This window comes from Lampetra planeri, chromosome 28 (assembly GCF_965212315.1).
Source record: "Lampetra planeri chromosome 28, kcLamPlan1.2.h2, whole genome shotgun sequence".
Taxonomy (NCBI): Eukaryota; Metazoa; Chordata; class Hyperoartia; order Petromyzontiformes; family Petromyzontidae; genus Lampetra; species Lampetra planeri.
Window position 1 is genome coordinate 12,062,145 of NC_136134.1, and position 25,686 is coordinate 12,087,830.

Consider the following 25,686-nt stretch of genomic DNA (forward strand, 5'->3'; position numbering starts at 1 on the left):
CCCACTCGCCCCCCCCCCACTCGCCCCCCCCCACTCGCCCCCCACTCTCTGCAAGCGCCAGCAGAGGCGCTGTGTTGCTGATGATTTCAGCTCCGAGGCGGGGGGGGGCAATCGCTTCCTCCAACCCCGACAATGATGTTTGCTATTGACGAGAGGAAGTGCAGTGACTGTGTTTTATCGTTAATGTTGTCGGGGGCCCAATGCGACCACCACGACGACCCCCACCTCGTCCCCGCTGGGGAGCGCCTCGCCCGCTCTGAGTGGGGAGGGGGCGCTGCTACAGCGGGGCCCGCGTCAGCGAATGTGGGGGGGGGTGGTGACGTCAGTGTCCGCTGTGGTTACTGTGCGAAAGGGGCCGTCCATAAATGACGTCACGCACCTAGGGGGGGGGGGGGTCAGACATTTGTGACGATGTGTGACGAGGGGGGGGGGAGTACGAGGGGGGGGGGTTGAGGAATGCGACGTCACATCAAAATGCGCAATTTTAAATAATAGTTTAAAGCGATTTGAAGCTTGTTTTATTTTCAAAATGGAAATATGGTTTTGGGGGGGGGCAGAGCTTTGTGACGTCATATTTGAGGGGGGGAGGGGTCTGACCTATTGTGACGCCGTGTGACGAGGGGGGGTCAAATATCGTCCAAAATCACGTGACGTCATTTATGGACGGCCCCAAATGCCATTTCCCGAAACGTCCATTTCTGTTGTTTGTATCTTCGAGAGCCACAGCGTTGACAACCGAGCCGAGCGAATTGTTCCGCAAGCTGAGGCAGATTCATCAGCAGCAGCATCGTCATCGTCACTGCGCAAGGGCGGCCATCGCGGGCGGTGAGGTCAGGGAGCGATGACGGCATCGTTTTGGTTGCAGGACAATGACATCTTAATGCGGGAGTTGTGGCGTCATCGCGCGGGTGCCGCGAGCGATGACGGCATGCGGTGCGTCACCGCGAAGCGCAGGTGGAGGCGTCACGTGATCACGAATGCGGCGGTGACGTCGTGCCAACTGCAACAGCAGTGCGAGAGCTGTGGGAGTGCGTTCACGTTGTTCATCTTCCCAGCAGGATGGACGATGTCGTTAACTTGCCTGTGCTTTCTAATCCACGTGTTCCTCTTTCTGTCTCAGTGCAACGCCAACCCATAAAGTTGCCGTTGCACCAACGAAATTTTCAGTTTTCCATTTGTCTGTGTTTCTGATGTCATAGGGAGTTTCGGTTGTTTCATTTAGGCACAGGCAAACCCCATTGGGCAATGAAAGCTCATTTTCGATGGGAACCTGGATACAGAAAGGTGATTACAGAAAAAAACATTGAAATAAAACGTAGCCAAGTTCCCAATAGGTCACCCATCAACATGGTACACAATAAGGGGCCGTCCATAAATGACGTCACACACCTAGGGGTGGGGAGGGGGGGTCAGACTTTTGTGACAATGTGTGATGAGGGGGGGAGGGTTTGAGAAATAAATATAAACAATAGAATTGTTATCACTAATTTTGTTTAATTTTCATTATTAACTATTTGATTATTTAAATTTACTAAGGTCACCTTTTATTTATTCCATGAAGGAGCATTTTGCTTCTCCAAGGGAGAATGGAGAAGCATACATTTTGTAAATTTTTTGAATGATTATTAAACATTTTGATTTTAATGATTCTACCAGGGCTTTTCATTCTGTGGAATGAATATGTGATTGTTATAATTGTACTCTCCATTTGCTTCGTTCTACTACAAAGTTTCAAGTATTTTTTATAGTTATAATTACTTTTAATGTTATAATTATAAGAGAATTTTATTATAATATTCTGAACATCTGCAGTTTTAGTTAGACGTTGAATATTTTCAGGTGAATTTTATGCTAAATTTCAGCTTTCCAACGCCTCCTTTTCAATAAATGTTTTCTCCTACATCAGAGTGCAGCGCCACATTAAATACGCACTACAATGACAATCGTTTAAAGCGATTTGAAGCATGTTTTATTTTCAAAATGGAAATATGGTTTGGGGGGGGGCAGTGCTTTATGACGTCATATTTGAGGGGGTCTGACTTTTTGTGACGCCGTGTGACGAGGGGGGGAGGATCAAAACCGGCCAAAATCGCGTGACGTCATTTATGGACGGCCCATAAACACAACGCTAATATAACCCATCACATACAAAAACAACCATAACTTAAATCCTTGCAAAGCATAGCAATCAATTGCACATATACTTTAGAGCCTCAAAAGTGATCTAAATAGAACGATGGTGGTGAGCTTTTGATCCCAAACGTTTTCGCTCGGTATTTCCAGAGACAGCCGCCACACGAAAGGGAAGAGCTTCTAAGGATACGGGAATTTGTGTGGGAGGTTAAATTATCTAGAAAGAAGATATGTCGCTGACTTTTTTGGAACACTTTTGATGAAGATGGCTCAATGTCGTTCCCTGCGTAGACCACGGGGAGCTGATGAGAGTTCAAATAAAGTTTACATTGATGGGTTCTGCAGGGGGCCAAGTGGAGTGGGGGTGTTGGACAATGGTAGCAGTGCTTGTTGAGCCCTGAGCCGACACCAAGTCTGTAAATAGCATCACAATAGTCCAATCGTAGTCGGGGTGGATTGCAAAGTTTATTTCTGTACAGGAGCAGGAGCAATCATCAAAACAATCCCGAGGACGGACACAAGTCGGAGAGCGCTACAGAAGCCACGCAAAGGCATTTTTATTATCTTGCAACCCCTCAAGAAGATGAAGCCCCAGAGATCCATTCTCCTAGCACGCCGTTGGAAATAAAATGTTTAAAACGTAGAATCAAGGAGCTCATGATGTTACATGTTCCCACATGTTCCCCGAGATCACGACTAAATTCAGTGAGATCACATGACTCAGAGAAGTGGTTGGTAATGCGACTACTGTACCTCTATCTTACACGTGTATTGTTCAATGTAATGGCATTATACAGTGCATTGTAATGTACAGGAATTAACAATAACCGGCCCAAATCAGTTCTGCACACGCAAAATATTTTACGTCATGCACCACACGTAAAAAATGATAAATATATTTTGTATTAATTACTCGACATCTTTACCTGTCCCCTTATCGTAACATTGCAGCAGCATTAGTGCATCAACTCACATTCTGATCATCGTTTCATCTCAGAGTGAGGTTTCTTAACCAGAATTAAACACAGGTAACCCCAGAGGCCACTTTGAATCGCAACGTTTTACAAAAGTGTGCAGCGGCCACGTAAATACATTTCATATCTCGACGTGCAACTAACACTGGGCAGGAAGCTCGGCGGTTGAGTGAGCGACTCGCACCTGAGGACGATTGCTTGTGTGGCGATCGAAACGTCGTGATCTATTATTTTTTCTTTGCAAAAGATATGAACCTGCAACAGATAAGCGAAGGCCTTGTACAGGAGCCGGCTCAGCAAAGAGGCTGTGAGTTGATGGTGTATTACGTAATGTCGTAAAGCTGCGCGTACTGGTGGTTGATTGCCACCTACTGATGACCGTATTCCACAACTCGCAGTTTAGACACGCCATCTCTATTGACAGCAGTGGTTCTCAGAGGTTATTGAATGGCGACCCCCTATCAAGACGACTTGTCCCCCGCCCTCCACTCGCATGCCAGTGTGCACATCAGTGTGATCTGCACACGTGTGACATGTGGCTTGGCTTCAGCAGAACATCTCGGGGCCTCCCAGGTTTGTGGAAGAAGCAACGCGCGCTCGTTCTGTGGTGCCGTTCTCCATTCGAATTTCAAATTATTCCTGGACGTTAACCAGGCCACAGCCGAGCGCCACTCTCCCCCCCCCCGCCCTCCCAAAAGGCTAGGGAGTGCCCCACCGGTTGAGAACAGCTGATTTGATTTGGACCCTGGCCAAGCCACTACGCTATCTAATCTGGTGCTGGGCCCACTTCCCGTCATCAAACGTTCACTTTAAATGGTGACAACAAAAACGGACAAAACATTTGCACAAAGCGAAGTCTTACTTTTAAAAAGTAACCCAACCTAAATGTGGAATTGCATTTAGAAGCAGCCATAGCAATAATACATCCCTTAGAGAATGTTAAATTGTCAGATATTTTAAAATGTGTGTGTGTGCGCAAGACCTGGGGACCAAAAGAACAAAGCTGTATACATTATGTAGCAACTCTCAAAGCAACGATGCAAATTACAGAAAACCCATGTGATTGTGTAAAGCTGGGAGAGGGTGGGGGAGGGGCGCTTCAACCAATCGCGTTGCTGGTTTCGTTTGGTTGTTTCAAAAACCCGGCTCTACGATCAGTGCGATTGTCGCGTCCGAGAGCGCCGGGTGGCCGGGCCGCGTCACCAGATCTGGCACTTTTTCTCGGGGTTCATGGCCGAGCCCAATTTGCAGCCGAAGTGTCGGGCGAACTCGGCGGAGTTGGAGAGCGCCCCCTTGATGCGCAGTCGCGGGGGGCTGTGGTTGTCCGTCACGAAGCTCTCCTGCAGCGCCTGGGGGGTCTGCACCGAGCACCACGTCTGCGAATGGCGGCACGACAAAGCAGAACGACCCGAGATGCGCCCAATCTCGCGCCCAATCTCATCACATCTCCCTCCCACCATCTCTTTTCCCAAGCTCTTATCGAACTTTGCTCTATTCACGAAACCTTTTGACTTATCTATGACAGATTTTATAGTGCTGTTTGTTGCTGGCCGCTTTCTTGCTTGCTTGGCACTTGCATGAGAGACTGGGATTATCAGGTGTCGCAGGCCTGGCCTATTGGGTAGCTAGGAGATGGCAGTACAGTGTGTATTATCGAATCGATCTGTGCGAGTATTAACCCATCGTACGCTGGGTTTTTACCTGAATACTTTTGGGTTCCTCCCACCAGGAAGCAGCACACACATCCTGTGTGAGTGGCCGCCACAAACAAAATCACAACGAAGTTCGAACCACTAGAGTGACGCCATCTCAGGCGGTACCGACGAGTGGAGTGTGCGGTCTGGGCTCGCTGGCTCCCAAGGGGCACCTGGGCGAAGGCAATGAAGAACAGCTGCTGGTTGGTCAGGTTCATGGCCGGCAGCGACTGTTCCTTCCCATTGGTCTCGACCCACTGCTCGTAGGCCTGCAGCGACACAGAGACAAAGATCCCCCCCACTGTAGCCTAAACAGACTGCTGAGGCAAGTGCTGTTAGAGAGCATCTATTGAGGCCGACTTGGCACACGAGGGCCTGGAGTGGCCAACAACACGTCTGGCCACCTTTGTGTGCGATCCGATAGATACGCAACACCAGGTGCTCATCGAATGTTGCAGCTCGCCTGATCGTTCGGAAGTGGAAATTTTATCTGATCTAAACCTCGAGCTCCACTGGCTGCCTATCACACAAAAGTCTGCATCAATCCGCTCCGTCCTCTCTTTCTGAGCAGTATGTCCCAGCCTCAATGAACTCCAATCAATGCCATCTACGATCCACAGCCCATGGTGATCCTGCTGCTGCTGCTGGACCCATACGCAAACCTTGTGCAGCAAGACGACCAGTAAAGTTTCACCAGTCTCCAGCACGGAGGCCTCGACCCAGTTACCGGCCGCAGATGTTCAGGATCCTTCCTTGAGTCTAAGTTAGTTTTGCAACAGACTTAAAGCAGTGTTGTTCTAAAGAGATCACACTGTGTAATTAGTGAGGGGCATTCTTGGACTGGACTCATAAGACTACGCAAAAACAAATGTTCATACTTACTCTTTGGTTCTTTCGGTAAAGTCACGTAGATAGAAAATGAATAGGTCACGACGTACATAATCCTTCTCTAGCTCCGCCCACTTACCCTTGGGTTGGGCCCACCAAAATCCTGTAGAAACTCTTGTTGCAGCAGCTCTTTCTCCTACGTCAGCAGTTCGCCTGCTGTTTGTTTCACCTGATGACGGTTGCTTGTGTTGCGATCGAAACGTCGTGATCTATTAATTTTCTATCTACGTGATTTTACCGAAAGAACCAAAGAGTATGGATTCCTGCAGTCACGAAAGCTTCAAATCAAGATACATACTTACTGCCTATACCTCAGGAGGCCAAGAACATAACACAAACAAATATATAGATATGCAAAAATATATTACATAACATTCAAATTCTCCACAATCAGGATATGTGGGGCAGTGTTCTTCTCCATAGGTGGCCCTGAGCAGTGGTGGAATTTCCACATTCCTATGTTGCAGGTCAGTCAGCCAAGTGGCTCAGCGGCACAGCAAGCGGCTTGCAAACGGAAGGTCGTGAGTTCAATTCTTTGTTGGGGTTGACTCAGCCTATCATCCCTCCCGCTAGGGTCTTTAATACGAGTTCCACTTTGTGGGTCAAGTTAATGGTTGTCTTAATTAAAGACTAGCCCCTGCCATAGGTATGTGGAATTTCCACAACTGGCTCAGGTCTATAAACAGGAAATAAGCACTGCCTCAATGCTTACATTAGCAGGAAATCACTGACTCTTATTCTGATTCTCTCCTCTGTACTCTTCCCACAAAGTGGTATTTACTTTTAAGACCAAGGAAAGATGGCATGACGAGTAGGCCTCGGGTTGGGAATTCGGAATGTTACGATCATGGGTAGTGCTCTGCCCCAGCGAATTCCTGATAGGGGGCCACAAAGTTGCTATGCCGTGAAAGAGCACGGACTCCGCACGGGCAGACGAGGACGCGACGCACCTGGAAGGCGATGTGCAGGCCTCCATTGTCGGCGATGTTCTCCCCGAGGGTGCGGTGCCCGTCCACGTGCCGCCCCTGCTCCTCGTAGGCCCCATACTGCCGCTCCATGCAGCCGGCCTTCTCCTCAAACTGCTTCCGCGTGCCGGCCTCCCACCACTCTTTCAGGTTGCCATTGTAGTTGTAGCGGCTGCCTGCCGTGCGCAACAACGAAATGGTTTGTTGGGCTGGCAATAAGGGATGTGTAGGGGAGTAATGATTCAGCCTAGCAGCCTCCAGTGGCTGGAGGGGAGAAACTCATTACGCACAACGTATACAAACGTGATTGTCTAGATGCGATACTTATGGCCGAGTCGACGCGTTGTGGCACTCCTGCCGGCAATGGCTGCAAAATAAATTAAAAGCCACAACCTCTAACCCCACAACCCTCTCCCCTTGCTCGTGTATTTTTTCAACTGGACACAGGCACGAAGCCATACTTTTTCCTCTTCGCAATCATTGGTGTTTCTATTTGGTGCTCACATAGTTTGCATTTGCAGAACGATGAATATATATTTTGAATTGCATTCACGTGCAGTGTTCCGAGTTAGGCTGCCCGTTTGATATTTCTTCTCTCGAGCTTTTACCGCACACTCCTGCTGCGGGCATCTTCAGACGTAGGCATCATTTACACCTGAAGGTGCCCAAAGTAAGTCATGTGTGGCAAGAGAGGACACCAATGCGCTGCCCAACTTGAAAAATCGCACACGGATTAAAAGCAGCTGAGAAAACTGTCACGTACAATACATTCAACTCTCATGTACAGTACATTAATGGTGTTATTCTTGTGATGGTGGTGAAAAATACCTTTATCATCAAAGGCGTGTGTGAGCTCATGTCCAATCACTGTGCCGATGCTTCCGTAATTGATGAACCTGTACGCACACGAGTGGAGTAGAGAGTGATGAGGCTGTCAAAAGGGGACTTTTTATTTTAATAATAATGTCAACTTGTAGCGTGCCACTGCCATGCAGTATTTGATCGTTCTCCACTAGGCAGGATGACTCAGAGGTGCTCGGAGGAACCACAGACAAGCGAAAGGCAGCAGCCACGCAGTGAGCCGGCACCAACAGTTGCCCAAGCTCTGTGGTCCTCTATATATGAAGATGTTTGGAGCCAAATAATGAGTATTTATAGATGTGGGAGGAAACTGGGGCACACTAGGAAAACGCACTCGAGCAAGGGGGCAACAGTCCCTCCCACTCAGGTGGAACAAAAAGAGATTAGTACGTACTTGCTGTCCCGCCTGCCATGGCGAGCCAGAGTATGGCACCTTGACGCCCCCTAGGTGGGAAACCCGCCCAGGAGGTGTCCTGATCAATAGTCACACGCACATGGGAGCGGCCTTGTCGTAGAAGGGCTCTTGCAGAATCCCCGCGGGAAACACCATGCTGTTCTCTGTAGGCGTGTAGTACGCGTTGACGGTCGGCGGCGTGATGCGCCAGCTGCAATGGACGGGAGGGTCAGAAGTCAACAGGGCACAGGGCTCATTCCTGATCCATTGGTGTAAATTCCACATTTCTATTGCGGGTATCATAGGGCCAGGAACAACCGGTAACAGTAAGGCTGCTAAACAATTACAGCATGCAACAGTTTGGCCCAGATTTGCCCCAACAAGGGGAGTGTTGAATTTCCACCACTGTCTCAAGGCCACCTTCAGAAATTCTCACCCAATGGATGTTTGAAGAGACGATTTTACTTTTATAATTATCTAGATTATCCACATGTTGTGCAGTATGTGCACAACCAATGGGCACAAGCATGGATTAACCACAACCCTATTGTAATAAACAATACAGTAATAATGTAGTACATTTGGTATGTGCACCAGTCTTACAGTGCAAGGCTGTCACAAAGAGGGCAATGTTGCTATGTTTATCCCAAATGAGTAATTTGCAGCGTAAATTTCCAAATTTGAAGCACGGTCCCGGCAGAAATGGCTTGCTCTTTTGGAACAACCTCACAGGGACTTAACACCCACCGTGTAGCAGACGCCGCGCAGTATTTGTGGTTGATACACCCGCAGTGTTAGCCAGGGCAGCCTGCCGGATTCAAACCGCGAACCTTTTCTGTAAGCGGCGAGCGCGCCACCACTACAGGTGTGTGTTTTCAATTGTAAGACAGGTGGGGACCATGCAATGCCGTCTAACGCGGGCGTGTGCCGATCACAGCCTGGAAAAGGGTGCCGTGCGGAAAGACAGACGCACGTGTCGGTGTTGCGGCCAAAGCGAAGCAAGTCCCTCCATCCCTCCACATCGAACAGGTAGCTGCTCAGCACGTTCTGGAAATAGCTGCCGTTCACAAGGTTCAGCTGCAAAACAGAAGGAATTTACTCTGAAAAACGTTGTGGTGGGCGTATAAATTCGGAGGCCCTGGGTTAAATATTCATGGTTGATTCGTGCGCAGCGTCATTCATGCAAGATGCGTTTCAAAGTGCCGGTGAATTTGTTACGCATGCAGTTTTTGCACGGAGGTGCGGAAAACTGCAGACAGCAGTGGGAAGGCAGCTCGAACTGGTGCCAACAATTTCCCAATGTTTGTAGTTCTATATTGGGATGGTTGGTCAACTCCATGAAGAAGTGTTTATACTTGTGGGAAGAAACCTCACGCGTATGAGGGGGATAATAACATCTCAATCCCCGTACAGATGGGAATTAACCCACTTGTTGCACTGCCATCAGGAGATGGCGACCCAGGATGATTACGGGTAGGGAGGGGTAATCATGAACGTCACCCTTGCACCTACAACTCAAAACACAGTTCCCAATGTGGAACCTCCAACAATAGCAACAGTAGCAACAACAATTGCAACAATAGCAAAAACTATTTTGATGCATCAAGACCCTTTAGATGCATGTATTCCTCCAGAATAAATAACGATTCTTATTCTATGAACCAGCGATGGGATAAAAGTTAGATTAAGGATCAAAGCCAGTTGGATATCTATATATTTGTGAATGTGTGTCTGTTCAAAATGTTTAGCGTACTTCCCGACATGCAATAAAACTTGAACTCTGCCATGTGGGTACTTTCCAAACTGTACTCCATGCAAAAATAAAAAAATACATTTGTTATTGTTTTTTTGGGGGGGGGGGGGGGCGCAATAATGCATATTTTTTGCACGGCAAGTAAGCTGTGACGTCACATCTGTCATGTGACCCGCGCATGTGCAGTGGTTAGCGCGCTGCGCTACAAACCCGGCGACCCGAGTTCGATTCCCACTCACGGCCACCACCGGTGACGATAATTTCAACCGGTCCTGGGCCTCCCCTAGGTCGACTCAGCCTCAAACGAGTAACTGGTGTGGTGTGCGCTGGCTTCGCCAGCTCATTTTGTGCTGCTCAAACGGTGCTCATCTGTTTACAGCCCTTAGCCAATGGTGGAAATTCCACATTCATATGGCAGTGGTGAGTTTATCCAAAGGGCAACCACTGTTGACTTCCGCACCAGGATTTAAACTCACAACCTTCTGACTCTGAGCAACGCGCTCCACCACTGAGCCTCCTGGCAGCGTTATCAGTCATTGACTCGGCCCATCATCCCTCTGGGATCAGTAAAATTGGTACCACTTCGTGGACAGGAACGTGACATTTCCACTGCTGGCTCAGGGCTGACAACGAAGGTGAGGATTGCCTCATGTGGGTTGGAGCAAAGAAGCACTGTGACTCGACTTGTACATCAATTTCCGATTGTGGCATCTCCTCCACGGCAGTGCGCATATCAACTGCACCTTGATATAGATGCTGTCCAATTTCGCAGCATCGTCCAGCAAGAGATGTGAATATCCGACTTTATCTCGCATGGAGTTGGACTGCAGAGAAAATAAAGGTACAAAACAATACAAAGCAAGGAATAATATATTCAAAATTATTATTTGCATTTATATCACGCCCATAGCAAAACAAAATGTCCCAGTGACAGCTGTGCCAGTGCAGCACACGGTGGCCCAGCACCGGGCTGCGAGCGCCCACTCGTCAGCAGGGGCTGGTGATTGCCGTGTGTATCCCGATCCAGTCGCTTGGAGACAGCCTGGCATGAGGCACACCCACTAGCCTCCCATCATCATCCACAAGGGACGCATGTGGGGCCATATACGGCAGTATTATGCAATTGCTCTTCAGCAGTAACTACCCAGCAAGGCGCCCAAGTTGAGAATCGAACCCAGGGACGTCTTGCTGTGAGGGACGAGTGCTTTCACTGCGCCGCTGCCACCCACTTCTCCTGGCTGCAAGAGTAGTGGACTCGGTGCGTTTGTCACAACACAAACAGTTCTGTGGCCCTACAGTCGGGGTCAAGATAACGATGAGCGAAACAAATGTCGTGTACAAGTCGTTTATGAATCGCATCGCCTCACCTTCTCCAAAGCCGCACTCCTGGTGACATTGTCCATCCAGCTGAGGGTATCCAGGTTCTTGTTGAACGCCGATCGTGTGGATTCAATAATTTTTTCCACCTGTTCTCACGCAGACGCCATGCGGTTCGATAAACCTCAATGTAAAGCAGTCGGGTTGCTTCAACAATCACTGATTCACTCCAGTGACTCTGTCACGAGTAGTCTGTCACCTCCTGATCACTGTTATTTCACTACCGTGTACAGATATTTCTCTATTCATCGAAAAAAAATCCATCTCTTAGTGATTGGTCCTACCAGACACACACCACGCTCTCACCTGTATCGTTTGATCCACGTCGAAGTAGCGCTTCACATACAGGGCTCCAAGGCCCATGCCGATGATTCTGTCCGTCTCTAAAACGCACTTCTGCCACCGAGGAACAAATCCGCCCTAGAAAAGCAAACGAAGCAAGTCAAAGTTGCAACACAGGATGAAAGAGCTTTCAATGTGTAAATACACACCTTATACTTGTGAGACAGCCCTGGACACAAGGCCCAGGGGTCGAGAGCACAGAAACCGATTGCAATATTTGTCTTAAGTCATGAATGCTGCAAGTGTAGAAATATCTGAAATGTTGTAATGGAAAACCAATCAAAATTCAAAGGTCGTATGGGTGTCCGAGTGATATGATTGGGGTATGGCAGTGATTGCTAGGAATGACGTCATCAATCCCACTGCGCCAGCCAATCAGCTGCCAGGAAGACAACCCCATGCAACATGACCCGCGTGAGATCGCTCGATGCGCTTCAGCCGATTTGTGGCGGAGATAAGTATATTGATGATCACCATCAAGAAGTAAGACCCTTGCAGTACTCTTTAACTCGGCCTACCTTCTCTGTTCCAAAGATGACATCCTTCAGCTTGTTCCTAACAGTCTCGAATTGGCTGCCCAGACTTGGGACCAGCTTCTGCGCGACGCGCCACACCACGTAGTTGTTGAGCACTCTGGTCAAGGCAGAGAGAGGTCAGCCGAGTCCACACTCCATACCCTTGGCCCAACGACTGAGAAATAATCATCTATAATACCTTTGCCTTTATATACCTTTGCTTAAATGCCTCAGCAACTCACAGCACCTTACATCACATCTCATCTCAAACATTTGAAGGGCACCCCCAGTGGCAGCTATCCCTCTGTGGTACACGGTGACACAGCACTGATCTGCATGTGGGCATTAGCTTGCCAGTCGGGAGTGGTGATTTCTCTACACAATCCAGAGATATTTGTGGGTAATTTAGAAATTTGGATCACGACACCAGTACACAGTGACCAACTTTTTATGACCTAATGGGATCTTTCAGATTCACGGTGATGCGAACGGCATGCATTTTATGGGTAGAACACCCGCTGGATAACCAGAGCAGCCTGTCGGATCCAATGGTCTACCAGACTGACTGTTTCATGTCATCCATTCTGTTTTCATCCACCACACTGCAGGTCACAACAACTCACTCAATTACCACACTGCAGGTCACAACAACTCACTCACTCACTCAATTACCACACTGCAGGTCACAACAACTCACTCAATTACCACACTGCAGGTCACAACAACTCACTCACTCACTCAATTACCACACTGCAGGTCACAACAACTCACTCATTTACCACACTGCAGGTCACAACAACTCACTCACTCACTCAATTACCACACTGCAGGTCACAACAACTCACTCACTCACTCAATTACCACACTGCAGGTCACAACAACTCACTCACTCACTCAATTACCACACTGCAGGTCACAACAACTCACTCAATTACCACACTGCAGGTCACAACAACTCACTCAATTACCACACTGCAGGTCACAACAACTCACTCATTTACCACACTGCAGGTCACAACAACTCACTCAATTACCACACTGCAGGTCACAACAACTCACTCAATTACCACACTGCAGGTCACAACAACTCACTCAATTACCACACTGCAGGTCACAACAACTCACTCACTCACTCAATTACCACACTGCAAGTCACAACAACTCACTCACTCACTCAATTACCACACTGCAGGTCACAACAACTCACTCACTCACTCAATTACCACACTGCAAGTCACAACAACTCACTCACTCACTCAATTACCACACTGCAGGTCACAACAACTCACTCACTCACTCAATTACCACACTGCAAGTCACAACAACTCACTCACTCACTCAATTACCACACTTCAAGTCACAACAACTCACTCACTCACTCAATTACCACACTGCAAGTCACAACAACTCACTCACTCACTCAATTACCACACTGCAAGTCACAACAACTCACTCACTCAATTACCACACTGCAAGTCACAACAACTCACTCACTCACTCAATTACCACACTGCAAGTAACAATGCTTCTCTTTCTGCTTCTTCCCTCTTATTACTCCACTTTAAAACACCTTCCCATTGTCTCTACTCCCCATCAACCTTGCTCAATTAAAAAAGTGAAGAACCTTTTCTGTTACAATTTCATTATGATGTTTGTTGTTAGACATTTCTTTTACACAATTGCTCAGCCTAGGCCCAAAGGCTGAACATGTAACATGGCCGGCAGCACGCTATGAAGAATTATGACTTGAGGTTTCGGATCTTTAGACCTGTACTCAACCACTGAGTTTACAACTAAATACACAAGCTTTTGTTGCAATATTAACAGTAAGTGAAAATAATGAGCGGTGTTGGGTGTAGCTGCTTACTCGAGCGGCGTGCGTTTGCAGAGAGCCGTGATATTTCGAAAGTAGCTCTCAGAAAACACGATAATGGTGTCCGATGGTTCCATTATGAACGGGTAGAAAACGACCTTCAGGTAGGCCACCCAGTTGATGAAGGGCGACAGGATCTGCACCAAAAAAATGCACGCAGGCAGCGGAAAATGTAAACATTGGACCCTGAACAACATAGTCACACCCAATGTGACGCACAAGAAAGTGATGAATGAGTGTACTCAGATTGTAAATGTTATGGATTTGCTCTCCAGCACACCGGTGTGCTGTACTAGTAACGAATTGGCATGTTCTGTTTACGTGACAAACCTTACTAATTGGCTGTGTCGGGTGGTGGCGGGTTTAACGACACATTTATATTTACGTGATATAACCCAAAAAAATCGATATTATGGATGATATTGGTCGCGAAAGCCTACGCCTAAAGTGAATGAATGTAGTTCGAATAGTGGTGCAGTTGGAAACTTAACTTCTATTAATAACACTGTGTAGCAATTACTGTATCGAATTACACTAACACAATTTTTGTTCCTGGATAGTAAGTGTAATTTCCTAATTGCTTATGCCTCAAAAGTACAGAAAATGGCTATTATTCCCCACAAACTTTGCTTTTGTGACCAGGACAGTGATATTTGGAAATGTACCTATTTTCCAGAACATTCCAGATAGATTCAGTGCTGAGTAAACTTAGAGTAACTTCTAGAACATTCTAGAACTTTCGAGTAATATAAATAGTCGTATAAATACAGGGGCCTTGAGCCCAGCAGTTCAGTTTAGTTCCAGCCGCCTAAGTGGATACATATCTGCATTTTTCTGAGATGGCATCAAGAGGCTGCAAGCATGCGACAGACGCATTTTGCTACGTCTGCGGCCAATTTATCAAGACAAGAGCGAAAAAGTACTCTGTGGAATCTCTTACACATTAGTCAAGGGTGAAATAAATGTATTTTTGTAGGATGGTACAGAGGGGAAAAGAGAGCCATGAAGTTCGCTATCCCAATAAATTGGCGGGAACCCACTGACCACTCAAGCAACTGCTACTTCTGCATGGTGGACCCTTCCAAACGTCGGACTGGCAAGAATGCACCTGCTATCACGTATCAGGACCTTCCTTCATCCATCACCCCGGTGCCACACTGCCATGAGCTCCCTGTACCCACTCCTCCGGAGAGAAAGCAGCCGTTTATAGAAGAGAGCAGCATGTCAGAGAGCGAGGAAGACGTAGATCCAGAATGACAATTTCAGAGGCGGAGCAGAGGAGAGAAACCCATACTCCCCCAACCAAAAATACCTCAATGACTTGATTAGAGATCTTGGTCTCACCAAGTCCAATGCCGAGCTTTTGACGTCGAGGCTCAAGCAGTGGAACTTGTTGGATGAAAGTGTGCAAGTCGCAGATCGGAGGAAGCGTCACCAACCTTTTTGCAAGTTCTTCACCCGTCAAGATGGGCTCTGCTTCTGCCACATTGTGACCAGTCTGTTCGAGGCAATCGGAATCGCCTGTAACCAGAATGAGTGGCGCCTCTTCATTGACAGCTCATCCAGGAGCCTCAAAGCCGTTCTGCTCCATAATGGTAACAAATACCCGTCTCTTCCCCTGGCTCACTCGGTGTACCTCAAATGGTGGCATTCTTGATGGGTCTCCAAGGCAGTTTTACCAAGTTTCCCTGCTATCTTTGCCTTTGGGACAGCAGGGACACCAAGGCGCACTACCACAGGCGGAACTGGCCACAGCGGACCAAGTTCTCTGTGGGGTGGCACAACGTCAAGTGGGAGACACTGGTGGACCCCGGGAAGGTGCTGATGCCACCACTGCACATCAAATTGGGCCTTATGAAACAATTTGTCAGCGCTGTAGATAAGGAGTCGGCAGCCTTCAAGTACCTTCAAGACTTCTTCCCTAAGCTGTCTGAGGCAAAGGTCAAAGCCGGTGTCTTTGTCAGACCACAGATAAAGAAGATCCTGGAGTGCAACGAATTCCCCAAGAAGCTCGCTAGTAAGGAGAAAGCGGCTTGGGACAGCTTTTTCGCAGTGGTTCGTGGCTTGCTGGGCAATTACAAGGTCGAAAACTATGTGGAGCTGGTTGAGAGTGGTGAAGAACTATGGCACAATGGGCTGTAGGATGGCCCTCAAAGTCCATGTCCTTGATGCTCATCTTGATAAATTCAAGGAGAACATGGGAGCACTCGGAGGAGCAAGGCGAGCGCTTCCACCAGGATATACTGGACATTGAACGCCGCTACCAAGGACAGTACAACGAGAACATGATGGGAGACTACATTTGGGGGCTGATTCGTGAAAGTGATTAACAATATAATCGTAAATCTCGAAAAACTACTTACTTCTAAATCTTTTGTAGTCATTTGTGTATTACTTTAGTATAAATACATGTTAATTTTTATTCATGTTGTTTTTTTGCAGACTTTATGTGAACGAAAAGACACATTCGCCCATATTCTCATTAAAAATAGGTCAATTTCAAAATATCACTGTCCTGGTCACAAAAGCAAAGTTTGTGGGGAATAAAAGCCATTTTCTATACTTTTTAGGCATTAGCAATTACGAAATAACACTTACTACCCAGGAACAAAATTGTGTTTGTGTAATTCGATACAGTAATTTCAAGTATTTAATAGTAATATTACACTTTTTTAATTGTGCCAAACAAGATGGAATAGTTTGATTCAAGAATAATTTAAATATCAAATGATAGGTAATTGACAGCTTCATGCCAGGCATTCATCACACTATCGGTAGTAACATGCGCGAGAATATTACTTAGAAGTCAAATACATTTCCTGCTGAAATAAATATTCAGGTGATGCTCATCTCCTGTTTACAGCCCTGAGCCAGTTGTGGAAATTCCATAATCCTATGGTGGGGAGGCGAGTCTATGCATAGGACACCCACTGTTGTATGTATGTTGAACTTCTCTCGCACCGTAGGTAGCCAAACGTCCTAATCGGAGGTTGCCTTCCCCATAGATGGGTTAGGTCCACCCCAAACCACGATTTGAACTTTGAACCTTTCGATTGTAAGCTACTCGCTCCAATGCTGAGCCACTTGGCCGAATTCATAAAAAATATATTATTAATGTGGATCTGCCTGACGCCAAATTTCCCATGATTCTGTGACAGTGAAAAACATCACGAGTGATCAATAGACCACCTAGAACTGGGTTCTCCAATGATCACTGCAGAGCTGCAAAGCCTTCAGGCCACGACCCTCTGCGGAGGTGTAGCAGAGTGGCCATGCGTGCCAATCGCAGCGCGATCAGGGCAGCTACCTGCAGATCGCTGACGTTCATGACCCGCATGGTGCTGTTGGGTGTGGAGATGACCGCGAGCTGCCTTTCGAAATCCAGCACGTCCCGCATCGCGTGGCGCGTGGCGTTCTCCTCGCCACCCAAGAGCAGGGAGAGGTCCTGCATGTACTCCAGGTAGGCCTCTTGGATCTATCACACAGGGAGAAATTGCGAGATTCTCTGTTGCTGATGAAGGTCAAGACATCATTGTGGTCAATGCCGCCGATAACGACCACATCTCACCATCGCTTCCTTCCACGATTCCACCTAACCTCCCAGGGTCTGACTCTGCTCTTAAAGTCTCGTCATCACCACCGCCATCTGCAGTCTTTAAGTCTTCCCTTTGCAACACAGTCGACACATCCTTAAAGGAGCACTACTTTAGTGTCGAGATCACCACTGCCGTCTTAGTTGCGGACTTCTGGATACCATGCCCTCCTCCACCCTGCACACGTGTCCCATCCATCACAACCTCCTCTACAATATTTCCTTGCCTCATTCTATTCAAAAGCATCTCAAGCGATGACTCGCATCCGAACACTGTGCTCCCTCTGTACATTTTTCAAATGCCGTTCTTCCCTCTAGGGCTACAGGCCAACTGCTAGGTGCTCAACAGACCTTGATGTTCTCCTCGGTGTTGCTGATGTAGTAATCCCTTGATGGCAAAACAAGATTGGGCTGAGCCAGCTGAAAGAACAAACGCAGCAAATTAGAAACCACAGACTATGGAACCTGCACACGGAGTAATCATGAGCGCAATGGACTCGCAGTTCAGCAGTCGCTGATTCGATTTCATCACAATGGGGCAAGGTTATTAAATCTCCCCCACCGCTTCTCTCCACCCAGCGGTGTAAATGGGTACCACCGCAGCCAGTCGATCGGTGGGTTGCGTGTGATGCGGTCAAGTGTGGGTACGCCCACCTCTTCTGATACCTTCTCAATGTATGTGAGCATATGTCCCGCTTGCTTGTTGCACAGGGTCTAGAGGTGCAGTTGCATTTAAACCACAACATAAACACGATTGGTAAATTATAGTTTGTGAGCTGTGTGCCCGGGCCACAGGAAGAGGCACAATCTGCATCAGGCAGCTGGTGCCAGGAGGCCGACAGCGTCGTCAGCACCTGCAAGGAGACCCTCTGGGAGTCCACGGGGTTGTCGTCGATACTCAGCTCGAACAAACATCCCAAGGTGAAGTTCTTCGTCACATCCTGCAAGACGTTCTGCAGGTTCATGCTGCGGTTCCACCGGCCCGAGATGTTCCAGCCACCAAGCTGCTCGCGCACACACCCACCCAGATGGTCTGTTGAGGACTCGGCTCATAAGAGACCGACTGGTTCGTCTCATCCACTAGACTGTGTTCAACCACCATGCTGCAGATTGTAACAGCACTTACTTGCCCACTCACTCACCACACTGCAGGTCACCTCACTTCTCTTCCAAGTTCTTCCCTCGCACTGCTCCAGTTTGGAATTCTGTCCCCCCCACCCCCACCAATTGTTTTGTTTCCCAGGTTCTTATAACCTTGCTCAATAGAAATGTTTTATCTCTGAACTATTACAACTTTGATAGTGCTGTTTGTTGCTGGACACTTTGCATTTTGGGCCTTTCAGCCCGTGCTCAACAACTGCGTAAAAAAGAATAAATGCTGCAAAGCCATGTAGGTGGCAGTGATCAGAAAATTCAAGGTTCCATTATAAAGTCAAAGGAGAAACATCACGACGATCCGATCAGAGTGGAGCCATGCTCATCACCACTGCTGGAAATGAACGGTGCGACAATGCATCATCAATTAACATTGACGCTTCTGCTCAATGTGTACAAGGACTTTCTCAATGTGCATGTGAGGACCTTCTCAATGACATCCACTAGCGGCTGGGCCCCGGCTTTCTCTATCGCGTCCATATCCATGCAGGACTGATAGAAGCACTGCGATTTCTGCTCCGACTGGCTCTCTTTCGTTCCGTTGGTCTCTGTAATCACAACACAAACGGCACCGGCACCTTCGTCACGTTTACCTGCATTTACCTCACTTCGATAAAGTCAACTCATTTAATGTAACCACCCCGGAGGGATGATGTGCCGCGCCGACACCTGGCATGCAGTTGAACTCAGTTGTTATCTTCTCATTGCGAGTCCAGTGAGCTCTGACATCAGTGCCGCATAAGTTTAGTAAAAGCTACAGGAACATGGATGTTTAAAAACATATATTCTTAGAATATCCGTAGTAATAAATCCCTAAATTCCTCATTGCAATACATTTCAATGACCAAATCACAATAAATGTCTCTCATCTCGTCAGATCCAGGAAGCTCAACCAAGAGGAACCTGGCTAATGCTCAGATGAGACAGTGCATGCCAACACCAGCTGTTGAAAGCTTGGCCTACAAGATGGCCAGCAGAGGGCAGTGCAGCACCGGTTATTAAATTTGTCTGCATGTTATCCCACCTGTGTGTGATCCCCTTGAGTACAGTATTACCTAGTTATTCGTGAGAGATACGTTCTGGAGATCCTTGTACATAAAACATTTTGCGGATAACGATACTGGCCTACAAATATCATATGTGCAAGGTCTGCAGATGCTTCTAAAGCTTCGATAAGTTATCTCTCTCTCATCTCTTTGTCATCACTTTCTCTCATTACTTCCCCGCATCATATTCTCTCTCATCACTTTATCTCATCATTTTATTTCTCGCTGTCGATGCAGTCATGTAGAGTTCCAAATGTGATCTGCGAAAAGCCAAAATCGCGGATAGCAAGTTCGCGAATAACGAGGGAATACCGTAGAAGCTTTCTCCAGGTATCCTGGTTTCCACCCATATGCCAAACACACTTCAATGGCCACACACCCCAATTCTGTCGGTCTATTAACCGTAAAATAATGCCCGTCTGCCTCATAAATTCATAATGTGCAGTTTTTGTTATGATTCCGAGGTGTGGGAAACCACAGACGAGTAGGAAGGCGGCCAGAACCAGTGCCAATATTTGCCAAAGCTCTGTGGCCCAATATCAGGATGTTTGGCCAACTCCATTAATGAGTGTTTTAAAGTGGGAGTAAACCAGGGTACACAGAAATAACTCACACGTGCAAGGGAGGCAAGACGCGATCCCTGTATAGGCGGAACAGAGATTAAATTAACCTGGATGTGTAATGCCTGGCAAGTCTGGCAGCCCAGTGCGTGGGAGTTTCAAGAATGCGTGTGATCCACCGACTGTCGCTGATGCCGCAGAGCTACATCAGAGGCGTGCGCTCCCAGCCTCCTATCCAAATGCACTAAACAATCGGCTTCGGTTTGCAAAGCAATCTGTGTCAGTGGAGCGACTGCGAGATGCGCCACTTGCCAAGGACGCCCTTTAGTCGCTGCAGGTTCTCGCGCTCCAGGACATCCATGGGGTTCGAGGAGGCTTGACCGTTGGGCAAAGGGTTCATCTCGATCCAGCCTCCGCAAGCGTAGGAGTAGAAGTCGTTGCAGGGGTCCGCAGAGAGGTCGAGGGAGCTCAGCACGCGGCTGGCGATGTGCACGCACTCCCGCGTCGTGCACACGCTAGGCTTCCCCGGCGGCTCTGGGACTGGGAGATAAAAACACGGAGCCGGTCACTCATTGTGGCGTGCGTGTGGTGGCAGTCTGCGGCTCCTCCGTCTTGACTCTACCACAGGTGGTTTTCCATTTCCACTTACATATGAAAGAATAAGTGCTGCCCCCTAAAAAAGGAATGTACCACAGCAGTTTTATTGTGTATTTCCGCTCACCTTGTGAATGCAGCACCGGCCTCATATGAGACTGGAATTGTGCATGCATCGCTGTAAAGGCCCTCTCGCTCCCCATGGGGGTGCTCTATGCTCTATGCTCAGGCCCAAGCCCTCGCTCAACTCCCGTGGTGATGACACGTGTCCCCACCTGGCAGCTGGTTCTGCACGACGAGGGTGACGACACAGCACAGCAGCGTGAGGGCGAGCACGAGCACCGTCACGAGCAGCCCCTTCTCCCTCCTCCCCTGTGGCCAGAAGCTCCTCCTCCCCTAAAGGCAGTGGCAGCAAGGTCACAGAGTGTTCGGTCCAAGTTCACCGGCTCAGCACACGTTTCTTTTGGCACCAGAGTCAACATCTAGCCATGCCCGTGCACGTTCAGGTGAGGTGCTCATCTCCACTGGTGATCATGATCCAATGGTGGAAATTTCACATTCCTTTTGTGGGGCCTAGCCTAATCGTAGGACCATCACTGTTGAGTTCCATGATGTCCTACTCCTTTTATGTTATGTGTTACAATATTTCACCTGGAGAATCCCTTGAGATAGAACATCTCATTGGCAAGGGTGTCCAGAGTGTAAATTGCCATATTCAACATTGGAAGGGTTAATCTGCTCTTTTACAAGATTTGAACTCGCAAAGTTCTGACTGCGAGTTAAGCAATCTGCCACAGTGCCTCTAGCGAAGATGTATGTCTCGGTAAAAATGTATCCAAAGTAAAAATCTGTTAAACCTGTCTGCCCAGACAAGATTAAAATATAATCTGGAAGAATCTAAAAAAAATTACTTAAAGCTTTCGTGACTACAGGAATTCATATTATTTGGGTCTTTCAGTAAAGCCACGGAGATATTAAAATAATTAAATTAATAGAAGAATAACAATATCACGTTTCTATCGCAACACAAGCAATCGTCATCAGGTGAAAATATAGCGGGAGAGCTGCTGAGGAAGAAAAAATATATGGCGGGAGCGCTGCTAGGGCAGGGTGTTATAAAGGTTTGAGATGGGTGTAGCCCAAGGGTCAGTGGGCAGGGCTAGAGATGAAATTTGCATGTCAATGTAAGATCGGAGAAATCTTGACAAACGAAGCTGTGGGGGTGGCCATTGTGTTGTGAGAGATTAGCATGTCAATGTAAGAACTTGTTTGTAGAATGTTTCATTCCAGGTGAAGTAAGTGTTGGTGAGGCAGTGTCTAACCAGGGCTGGTACATCAGCATTCAGTCCTTGTTGGACCAAATCTTCAATGATTGGAATGGTGTCAGGCACAGGAACTTTGGTAAACAAAGATACCACGTAGAAACTGACAAGCAAATCACCTGGAGATAGTGAGATGTTCTTAATTGAAGATATCAAGTGAGCTGAGTTAAGTACAGCTGAGGTGGTCTTACCAGTGAATGGTTGCAAGGTCTCAGATAGAAATTGGGCCAGTTTGTAGGCGGGTGAGCCAATGGTAGAGACGAAAGGACGGAGTGGTGTACCTTCTTTATGGATTTTTGGTAAGCCATAAAATCTGGGTGGTCTAGCAGCAGAGGGTTTAAATAAAGGTCACGTGACTCAATCCTGTGGCCAAATGAGTCATACCAACATCAGCAACGAGACAATGCCATTTCAATTACTGATTTAAAAAAATATATCAAATAAACATGGTTGAAAACAACAGCATCGAATTGCAAGTCTTTCGCTGTGTTGCATTTGCTCACAACGAGACTTCACAAGCTCGTTCCCTTGGACAGCCAACACGAGTCAAGCTGACTTCCTTCAGGCTCCAGAGGCCATGGCCAACTCAAGTTGGCTTTAAATAAAAGTGGCACCGTCGAATTGGTCACTTGAGTCACCACGTGAACTTGGCAGGTCCTTTTCAAATGTACTTGAGAATTAAATGTAAAGGCGACATTTCTGAATAAAGTTAATGCAAATGTCCCATCACGCATGATCAGGATTTTGCCAATGCAGCTCCCTGGCTTTGGAACGCTTTGCCTTGTTAACAAGAAAATATAAACCGTTGAATATGTAAGTCTGTCTTTAAAACTCATCTCTTTAAACTGACCTATACCCTCTAATTCTGGTCGTTTTCCCTTCTTGTGTTTACCCCCTATCTTCCAGACTCAGCACATTGGTATCTACTGATGAAATGCGCATTACAAATGTAAATTTCATTTAATTACACTAAATAATATCGCTTTAGGTGGATTGCCACCCCAAATGAATGCACTTTTGTAAAAACAAATGTATCCCCGCATCTCGTCTTATATGGTGTTTGTCGCGTTGGTTAGAGTTCGTAGAGGCCATTGGAAATCCCCTAAACTCCCCGTGGTAAACAGCCAACATGACACCCCACAATAGGTGATTTGTTTTTAGCACTGCCCATATCCACCAACCAGCACAGCCGTGACCATCACGATACCACTGCGGCTGTGTACAGGTGGCTTATGCTGCGATCCACCTTTACTCACAATCATTCAGGACATTTTTGATGGCGGGCAGGCCCGGGTAAAGCTGGCCACGAGTCAGTCATTTTCTATTCACCTTGGGGTGTAACAGGGATGTCCTGTGGCCTCTACACGCTTTAACATCTTTGGCCACGCAGTTGCAGAAGTTTTGCATGGCTGGACCGGAGGAATTTCGATCTCATACAGATACGTGGGGCCATAACTTCAGCAACATTGTTCAATACAAGCAAACGCTAGACCTGATTTGACATTGTCTCATTAGCAGAGCTGGCTTGCTTGAACCAACGCTGGGAAACTTCCAGAGGTTTACAAGCAAGGGCTTAGCTATGGCTCCTAGTTCCACGCAAAACTACAATATACAATAAACAACGCAACAAAGTTACGTCCAACGAAGCTGAATGATGTGACTGTGTAACCGGCGAGAATACAGTGCAGGTATCCCTCGATTTTTACGAAAGGGATGGATTCTTCAAAAACACGCGTAAAAAAATGAGGGATATGTTTCGGACAGTCATTCCAACGCTACTCCTAACCTAAAATATACAACTATATCACTTTTCACAATAAAAAAAAAAGAATCATAATAAAGCACATCAATATTAAAACGATTGAATAATTAAAAACAAATTAACCTTTTGAGGGCACTCGCCGACAGATCTGCATGTTGGCGTGACTGTCAGGGCGGTGTGGAGGCGTTGCGCCTCCTCCTCCTGTTGCTGGTGCCCTGAGCCTCCCGCGTGCCGCATTCTTTGGACTCACGGCACGGGCCGCGTGACATTTCGTGAACGCAAAAATTAAATTTCGAAAATCGAAAAGTGCCCATAATTCGTCAATTTCTGAAACCAAACGTTCGCCAATCGAAGTCTGTCCTTGACACGAGGGCAGTTAAACATCAGCGAGACGTCCTCCATCAGGGAGTCGTCCTCCATCAGGGAGACGTCCTCCATCAGGGAGACGTCCTGCTTATCAGGGAGACGTCCTCCATCAGGGAGACGTCCTCCATCAGAGAGACGTCCTCCTTCAGGGAGACGTCCTCCTTCAGGGAGACGTCCTCCATCAGGGAGACGTCCTCCTTCAGAGAGACGTCCTCCTTCAGGGAGACGTCCTCCATCAGGGAGACGTCCTCCATCAAGGAGACGTCCTCCATCAGGGAGACGTCCTCCATCAGGGAGACGTCCTCCTTCAGAGAGACGTCCTCCATCAGGGAGACGTCCTCCATCAGGGAGACGTCCTCCATCAAGGAGACGTCCTCCATCAGAGAGACGTCCTCCATCAGGGAGACGTCCTTCTTCCTCTGGGGGCTAAGTCGACTCGCGCGGGGATTTCCTGAGCAGCAGCAGCTCAATCCTCTCATCGCCACCGCCGCCAACCACGCAAAGTGCCGATGAGACGCGATGTCAAAACCGGTCGTCTGCTTGCATTAACCCGATCCCGCTGAAAGAGATCACTCCCAGAAGGCCATTGTGGTCAACGGAGCGTGTTACTGTGTTACAATCTCCGCTCTGGCACGACTGGGGTTGTGTAGGGAGACACGGCGGAGCGGTGGCGCTGTGGTTAACTCACTGCGCCACGAGTTTCTGCCTCCCGCTGACGGCCCCCGGGGCTCTAACATCACTGGGTGAGCCACCGCGGTGAAGTATGGTCAACACGACATGTGTGTGGGGGGTCTGCAATGCCATTCCTTCCGATATTCCAAAGCCATTGGAGCTATCCACTTTTAAATATCGACTGAAAAGTAATTTCTTCAGAACGTATTTCTGTGTTTAGTTGTCCGTCCCCGGTTAACACGGTTGGCTACGTACTATGCGGAAGAAGTTAAACATATACAGTGCATGGGTTTAATATCACGAGTGGATCGGCAGGACTGCGAGTTATTATTGAATACAAACGCAGATGTCTGAGTGACACTTTGCACTCACCACGGTGTCCACGCTCAGCTCCGACTCGGGGAACCGCGCGACGTCGTCGTCGACCGAGAGCATCGCCTCGTCATCCTCCATGTCCATGGCGGCAATGTCCGTGTGAGGAGCAGGAGGAGGGGGGTGACGCGTGGAACGAGGAGATCCTCTCTCCTCACCTCCAGCTGCACGGCTCTCAGCGGACACCAAGCGTCAAACGTCACTCGCGGAAACAGCCTCGCTCACTCGCCACCCCCAGCGCCACCCCCAGCACCACCGTCACCTCCCCCAGCACCACCCCCACCACCGTCACCGCCGCCACTAAAACAGAACTGAAACTCCGGCTCGCACGAGCAGTGCCACAACACGGAATGGGAGTTCGTCAGTAACCACCGCCTCCGTGACGAGTTAGCTACCAGCACTGCCACGATGACCCAGTACCAACACCACCTCCAGAACTAATCAGCGGACACAAGTGACGAGAAGACAAAACACCG

At 48.0% G+C, this 25,686-nt stretch overlaps 1 protein-coding gene across 2 annotated transcripts; it reads right to left on the reverse strand.

The window, feature by feature from the left end:
* Window positions 1-2,579: 2,579 nt before the first annotated feature.
* On the reverse strand, window positions 2,580-25,428 carry LOC144728476 (endothelin-converting enzyme 2-like). 2 transcript variants are annotated; one of them, XM_078607963.1, is made up of 18 exons: window positions 25,211-25,428; window positions 20,992-21,112; window positions 20,435-20,662; window positions 18,943-19,064; window positions 18,216-18,365; window positions 17,713-17,781; window positions 17,077-17,244; window positions 13,764-13,906; window positions 11,900-12,014; window positions 11,346-11,459; window positions 11,030-11,128; window positions 10,406-10,486; window positions 8,883-8,986; window positions 8,010-8,120; window positions 7,483-7,550; window positions 6,640-6,830; window positions 4,975-5,070; window positions 2,580-4,483 (listed from the first exon to the last, which is right to left on the reverse strand). In XM_078607963.1, the coding sequence occupies exons 1-18, from the start codon at window positions 25,295-25,297 to the stop codon at window positions 4,307-4,309; spliced, it is 2,244 nt and encodes a 747-aa protein (XP_078464089.1). In that variant the 5' UTR covers window positions 25,298-25,428; the 3' UTR covers window positions 2,580-4,306. The 2 variants fall into 2 exon arrangements, with proteins under 2 accessions (XP_078464089.1, XP_078464090.1); XM_078607964.1 differs by lacking the exon at window positions 20,992-21,112 and having other exon boundaries at window positions 25,211-25,285.
* Window positions 25,429-25,686: the final 258 nt, after the last annotated feature.